Source organism: Poecilia mexicana, unplaced genomic scaffold (genome assembly GCF_051168715.1).
Source record: "Poecilia mexicana isolate PSO_F unplaced genomic scaffold, ASM5116871v1 scaffold_21, whole genome shotgun sequence".
NCBI lineage: Eukaryota > Metazoa > Chordata > Actinopteri > Cyprinodontiformes > Poeciliidae > Poecilia > Poecilia mexicana.
In genome coordinates this window covers 19,853,597-19,861,041 of record NW_028263390.1, presented here as the reverse complement: position 1 = coordinate 19,861,041, position 7,445 = coordinate 19,853,597, and the positions used below count along the sequence as shown (strand labels likewise).

The following is a 7,445-nucleotide window of genomic DNA, read 5'->3' as shown; positions in this document are numbered from 1 at the left end:
TATACTTGTTGAATAATGTATAAATTAGAGGCAATACTTTAACTTTCTCATCAACTCTGCTGCAGTTTTCAAACAGTTTTGTTTATTTTACTATAATACAGTGAAAATACTGAGTATTTGACCATAAAATGCACCAAAATTAGAGGAGAAAAATTCTCTCAAAACTAATATTGACGTTTTGAGAGTTTAAACTAATTTTATCGCACAATCATAAATAGCTATATTTAAAACCCTGCTCTTAATGAGTTTACAAAACATCAATAGAGGCTTAAACAACAATTGATATAAAAAAAATAAATAAGCACACAGGTCGGTTACACAGAATCACAAGAAACAGTCGTTTTTTTATTCACATATATTTTACATAGTTCAAGTACAAAGTTAAAATTCCTTTTTAATTAGTTTATATTCATACAAGAGTAAAATCATAATAGTGTCTTTCTACAACTACAACTTAAATACAGTCATAGTAAAGACCAATTTGATTTTACTCCTAACAATATATTTTTCTGATAAAATTTTAGCACCTTTTGAAACACCAACAGGTCTTCCTTTTCCTAAAAGCTCCTCATCTTTCATTTAGTCCATGAGATGAGTGTCTGCATGCGCCGCGGCCTTGTTTTTGTGGGTGTTGCATGTGTCTGAGCGAACGTCGCTCTGTCGAACGAAGTGTTTCTGATGTGTTTGTTTGCAAAGTGTATGTGTTGAAAACAGCGCATCACTCAGCCTAAAAGCTGTCGATAGGCGAACAGAAACATCATCACCGCGTCACCCATCGTTTAGAAAGGGCGACTGGGTTCCTAATCACTTTTACCGTCCTGTGCTCTCAGACAGAAATGTGTTGAAACATGTTTGGTTTTTTTAGCGAACCAGAATGTGCTTTTCAGTTTTTGTTGCATCTCATTATTTATTTTAAACAAAGACTTAACAACTATTGTACTTCTTAAGATTTGAGATCATTCTTTTAATCATCAGCATGTGGTTTCAATTATCCTTAGCAAATTAAGCTACAAGAAGTTATCACATGGTCAAAGCAAAAACTAGTAAGAAAAAAAAGAAAGAAAAGCCTTATTTTTAAAGTTACATTTCTCTACCTTTACAAGGCAGAATTTATTTACAATTAACTTTTTTTTTCTTCGCAAACAAAATTGCTAAAGTTGAATAATATAAATTCTTGATTACTATAGGACTTGACAATGACTGAAAAACACAGTAATCACTCTAAATTTGATGTTAAGTGATGGTATATATTCTTTTACTTTAAATTTGATGAATGGATAGCAACCTAATATTTAATCTGCCCTTTAATTTAATAAAATTATAGAAAAAATGTGAAAGTAATCATGACAGCTCTTAAGGTTAGATGAATAAACTGTTGGTGTTGTTGTGCTTCCTGAGTCTAAAATAATGTGTTTTTATCTTTCACATTATTCCAAGTCTGCTTCTGATTGACGACTCCTTCCCTGTGAGCTGCAGTAAAGTACTGAAAAATACATAAAAACAGTACAATGTTTGTTCAATATGTCACTTTCTAATTGGCCTATTACAAGTGTTTGCTTAATTCAACTACAAACAGAAAGTAATTATGTTTCTTTGGGATTAAAATTTCAGTATACTCTTCAATTTTTCCCAAAAAATTAAGTATGTGGCCATAAACACTTCTTATTTAAACTTAAATAAGATTTATTTATTTTGTTTTAGGGTGCATTCACACCAGTCCTGTTTAGTCTGCTTTAATTGAACTCCAGTTCGTTTGCCTAGAAAGTCCGGTTCGTTTGGGGAGATGTGAATGTGAAACCGGACCAAAATAAACAAACTTTGGTCTGTCTAAAACCAGTCTGGGTTGGTTGAAGTGAACTCTGGTGCGGTTTGAAAGCCAAGTGGACTGGAGACAGTTTCAAAAGCAGGAAGTGAACTACAGCGCAGGGAATTCTGGGTAAATACAACCAAAACAAACATTTGTCTAGCACTAACTGGATAAAAGCGTCGTGGTCTTATACGCTACTCCATTTTAGTTTGCATTTTACAAAAAAAGAAAGCTGCTCTCAGTGTCTTCTTCAGAGGTATTTTTGTGCCGTTCCCTTCAGTTGTTCTTGGTGTAGCGCCACCACAGGCGAGGAGGGGGACAGGTTTTTTTAATTAGTGAAAGCGAACTGCATCAACTAAAAATGTAATAAATGTTGCAATTTTGGTCCCCAATCGAACAGAGTCTATCGGACTTTCAGGTAAGAAAACATCCTTAGACTTTCATGAGGCAGGAAAACACTTGGTTCACGTGGATGGATTTGACTTCTGATTTCATTTCTTTTGCTTGTTTCAACTCATTTCTGGTCTGAGACTTTTGCACAGCTCATCTTTCCCACTATTTCTCCTGGCATTCTCGAGTACAATAGCACAAGTCACTATACTAACTGTAAATATGCTTTCTCTAGCCTCTCTCTCCCCTATATCTGTAGGCCGAGACTGAACTGAACTGAGCACCAACCTGGAACAGTACACACACACAATAACAGATTATTATTGTAATTATTATTATCATATTATTATTATAATAATTATACTCCCTAATCTAACATGGAATCAGAGATTACACTGACTGACTGACATGCAGCACCTGGGGGGGGGAGTGGTAATGGGAGGGGAAGGGGTTGGGAGCACCGAGCGATGCGGGGAATCACCCTGCAGCGCCTGGGAAGCCTGACCGTAACACAGGCGACCAGCAAAGAGCACAGTATGCATGTGTTTGTTTATTGTTTACAAGAAGCAGAAAAGCCAGCCACTGAGTGTCCGGCAGATGATTGTGTGTTGTTTTTGACCTGCAGAAAGAGAGCGCACTGTAAAAAAGAGCTTAAAAAGCACCTGAAGGTTGGTTGTATAAACGGAGAGTAAACACGATGGAAAAGACGTCGAGCCTGCTGGTTGACTTGAGAGGCTGTGCATGTAGTTTGTGTACGTGTGTGTCCGCGAAAAGACTGCATGAGTTTAGTTGTTAGCTGGTATCTGAGAAAGGTTCAGCGGACTGGAAGGCTTCCTGGAAAAGAGGGTCGACTGCCGACCACAAGCACCAGACTGAAAGGTTTTCTCCGGAGACACCCCTGTGTAAATAATCCACCCATCAGTTCACGGATCTGTTAATCTTAGAGTTAAAACGGAAAGAAACTGAGATCATTCCATTGTGTTTCGAATATAAGGAAGAATAAACACCCAACAGAGGTGTTTTACTTACACAGGGTATTATCTGTTTCAGTCACAGGAAGTAGGAAACCAGCATAGTGTCTAGAGTAAAAGTCGGACTCTGATTTCCGTGGATGCTGCTGTGTCGTAACTAAAGCACAAAGTGGATCTCTGTGAGCACAACTCCTGGATAACTCGATGACTTTTTCACCAGACAGAAAGAAAAATGAGCAATGACTGGAGTTGAGGCACGACAGAAGCTGCACCATAACAGGAGGGTAATCTAAACGCTGCTGCAGTAACAATACTGAATCCTACAAAGTCCTTTACTGTTTCAGTTTAAAATCTCTTGGAGGCGGAGCTGCTCTGAAAGTGGAAATTGACGACTTTAAACCTCATTTAATGACGCTGGTACAGGGCCAGGCTAAGAAAAATAAAATAAAATTACCAGAATAAAGTCATAGCAAAATAAGAATAAAGTCAGAATATTAGGAGGATAAAGTGATAAGATTACCAGAATAATGTTGTAAGATTACCAGAGTAATGTTGTATAAGTATCTCACTTGCAAAACAAATACCAAAGTGTAATTTTGCGAGATGCTTACAAGATTACATTTTTGAATCAGTTCTCATATTACAACTTTATTCTCGTGAGTTTATGACTCTATTCTCAATATTTTATTTTATTTATTTTTCACCCTGGCCCTGACTGCATCATAGGCGATTAATCAAGTAATCAGAGAACTTTGTCCCACAGTATCTACTTATTTTATGAGCAATACAAAAACATGAAAAAGATCATGTTTAGTTTTTTGAGTGCATGCATCAACAAACAGTTTATCTTCTACCTAATGTTTTGAATTTTAGGAAAATGTTAATGTGTTTTATGGTCCTTCAGTGGAGGGCCATAAAAACTAATTTTTCTGGTATAAATTAACCCAAGGAGATTTTTAGTAGAATCAGAGAAGCTCTGCCTCAAAGAAATTTTATTCCCACTTTTTTCATACACAAAGTCACTACATATGGTCCCGATGTTTACAGTTCACACCTTTTTTTTGTCTTTTTTTTTGCTAAACGAACATGTTTAGTTTAACTCAGGGAAATAAAAACAATTCAGCGACTAAAACAACAACAACAACAACTAAAAAACAGAGACTGTTGAGCCTCCGAGAGCACCAAAAACTGTATAAGTGTTGAGTTAAGTGGCACCGTTTGGACTCCGTCACCACCAGACTAGCACCACAAGGATTAACTGTAATGTGTGTTTTTTTGGATATATTTGTGTTCATTCCACTGTTACTAAGCGTTAATACAGTTGAATATTACGGCAGAAGGAGTCATTGGTGTGTTTATGCATTAAGAGAGATTAAAAACAGAAAGCAGGAGCATCTTTGTTACTTTTGCGCCCCCTGGAGGTTAACCCCAGCTATTGCGGCACAGTAAAGCCAGAAGACATCAGTTTCAAGGTTGGACAGGAAGTATATGTATATGAGTTACAGTACAGAAACCCTGCAGCTGTGTGTTGGTGTGTATAAATCAGCAGGGTAGCACCAGGGAACTAAGGTCAGCCAGTGGTCTACACAGGATCTGGGGGAGCAGTCCTTTGACGTTACTTGTGAGTGTTTATGTGTGTTTGTCCAGTCTGTCATTCTGCATCAGCCAACCTTCATGTACTAACTGTATTCTGTTTGTAGTTACCAGCATGTGTGTCTCTTTGTGTGTGTAAGAGAGAGAGAGTCGGTTTGCAATTAATTGCAGGCGAAGTACTCCTTGAGCGGGGCGAAGAGGTGCCGGATGACGGGGACGCTCCAGGAACGACCCAGCAGCCTTTGCCTCGCCAGACGACTCATGTTGGACACGTCGGTGTAGTGGACGGGAAAACCGAACACCCTGAAACAGTCAGCCCGGTTTAAAAGTTTAACACATGACAGAAACTGAAACAAAACGCTTTACTACTTCTTTTCAGAGTTGGGTTACATTTATTTACTTTTAGGAGTATTTTTACTGTTTTACTTTTACTTGAGTAAAATTTCTGGGTTAAACAAATTCAGTTTTGTTTTTTCTTTATTGCAACTAACACTGGGAGACATGGCTTCAAAATAAAATCTCAGATTTTGCCACAATATACTATTTATTAGTTAAGGCATCAATGTTTTTTTTGTTTTCTTTATTTTAGATTTTTTTTCCTTAAATAAAAAATAATGTGTAAAATAAGGCATAAAAACAGTTTTTACTTCTTCCTACCTCTTATTCAAACAAATATGTATCTAAATCCATATATTGGTGTTTGAATGTTAAAATGTTTGTAATAAATAAATAAACTATGCACAGCTCCATCACAGTGGTTCTTAATAAAGTTGAAAATCGGTGTAATAATAATAAAACAGAAGCAGGACTGAGTGCTAAGTACATTTTGGAAACGTGAAACTATGAGAACAAGATGGAAGAATGTAAACAATAAACTGTTACATGTCGTTTCTTTGCACTTTGCACATGAAGTCACATCAATTTAATGGCTTTAAACAAATTAATAATAAATAATATTTAGAGTGAATAGCTTGGGATTAAGTGGCTTTTCCTGCACTTCCACCTTTCATTAGACCAACCTGTTGCCTTCCCCTGTCTGTCCTGATTCTTTCTCTTTCTTCTTCTCTGCTTTCTCTCCATCCTCATCGCTGAACGACATGAACTTTGTGTTAAGTGGGTTTGAAAATGCAGCAGGGAAACCACAGAAATAAAAACAGCATGACATTTTAATGTAAAATTTGATCTCCTTTGTGGGAACGATTACTGACTGCATCTGATCTGACACATCACAAGTGCTACAATTTATCGGTTTCATAATTGAATTATGGGTTTAATACTGAAATAAATGTTCTCTCCTCTCTTGTCCTGAAGTATTTCTGTGGTTCTGGGGGACAAATTTACCACTTCTTTCCCTCACTTTCTTCTTCTACTACTCTCCGATTTGCTGTTATTTCAGCTGTTCTGTTTTAGCTTTGATGAAATTCCTCTCCACTGTTGCTACATGCTTGTGTAAGTAAATGACTCGATGGTTTTCCATACACAGAAAACTTAAAAAGTTTAATGTTTATCTTGTGAGGTTTGCGGTTGTAAACACCAACATACCTTTCCATTTCTGTGCACCACAGGATGTCCTCCTTGTTGTCCATGAAGACGGGGAAATGCTCGTCTTTCCCCTGCTTCACTGAGTTGGAGCGTGTCGTTATCGTACGCAACTTCTCAAACTGGAATTTGCATCCAGAACCAAACAGAAACAAACAAACACGAGTCCTTTTTAAATCACATTAATAGGATTATTTATAGACTGTCTCTTTACGCTACACTGCAGTATATACAAGTTGCAAAAAATGCTAAGGATGAGTAAAGAGCACAAACCTTAGCTGTGCGGCCGTGCTCCAGGCACTCTTGAAGGTCCAGTTTGTCGTTTGCCATCGGCGTCAGAGGTCTGCTTTATTCAAAAAGACGGAGAAAGAAAAGGGTAATTTAAATTAAGAGACTACTAAATGAATAACCAATAAATAAAAGTAAAAATAAGAGTTGAGCTGCTTCACCTGGACATGCCAGGCAGGTTTCCCCAGAAATAGCGAGCGCGGTGGGCAGCAGAGACTTCCTTGGCGTCGATCATCACCGGGTTACACTGAGAGGAAACAGGAAGTGTTGGTAACGTCAGGAAACGCGGCGGCCAGCAGGACTACCTGATCACTTCTTAACTTTATTTAGTAAAAATGTTTTTGTCTGAATCAGGCTGATCAGAACGACAGGAAATGGACAAAAAATAAGATTTAAACACTAAAAATTAAATTCAGTTGAAAAAACGATAAAAGGAAGGAAGGAGAAAAGGAAGGAAGGAAAGAAGAAAGCAAGAAGGGAAAGAAGGAAGGAAGGAAATAATTAAGGAGGAAAGGAAAGAAGAAAGAAAAGCAAAGAAGGAAGGGAGGAAAAAAATGAAAGAATCAAGGAAAGAAGGAAACCCGGAAGAAATTAAGTAAAGAAGGAAAAGAAGGAAGGAGTGAAGGACACCTAGAGGAGGATCGTATACCTCTAAAAAGCGTGAGATGTCGCGTTTGTCGCTGACTCCCATCGCGACCACGTTCTCGAAGAGCCAGAAGAACGGCCGCTCGTCGCCCAGTTTGGGCCGCGCCTCGTGGAGCAGACGGTAAAACTCGAAAAACAGCCGCCCAGTGCCCTCTGCACCAGAGGATTAAGGGATTAAATTAATGTTTAATTTCTCAAGACAAACTAAAACG

General features: G+C 37.8%; 1 protein-coding gene across 9 annotated transcripts in view; it reads right to left on the bottom strand.

The window, feature by feature from the left end:
• Window positions 1-324: 324 nt before the first annotated feature.
• LOC106926993 (DNA (cytosine-5)-methyltransferase 3A-like) overlaps window positions 325-7,445 on the bottom strand; it is a 56,164-nt gene continuing 49,043 nt past the window's right edge. For 4 of the 9 annotated variants that reach the window (XM_015002241.2, XM_015002235.2, XM_015002236.2 and 1 more), the window contains 6 exons: window positions 7,238-7,386; window positions 6,750-6,835; window positions 6,574-6,646; window positions 6,304-6,422; window positions 5,781-5,849; window positions 325-5,064 (listed from right to left, as the gene is read on the bottom strand). In XM_015002241.2, the coding sequence (XP_014857727.2) occupies window positions 4,923-5,064; window positions 5,781-5,849; window positions 6,304-6,422; window positions 6,574-6,646; window positions 6,750-6,835; window positions 7,238-7,386 (638 nt within the window). In that variant the 3' untranslated portion in view covers window positions 325-4,922. The remainder of the gene's footprint in view (window positions 5,065-5,780; window positions 5,850-6,303; window positions 6,423-6,573; window positions 6,647-6,749; window positions 6,836-7,237; window positions 7,387-7,445) is intronic. The other 5 variants (XM_088002171.1, XM_015002237.2, XM_088002172.1 and 2 more) reach the window with 3 other exon arrangements.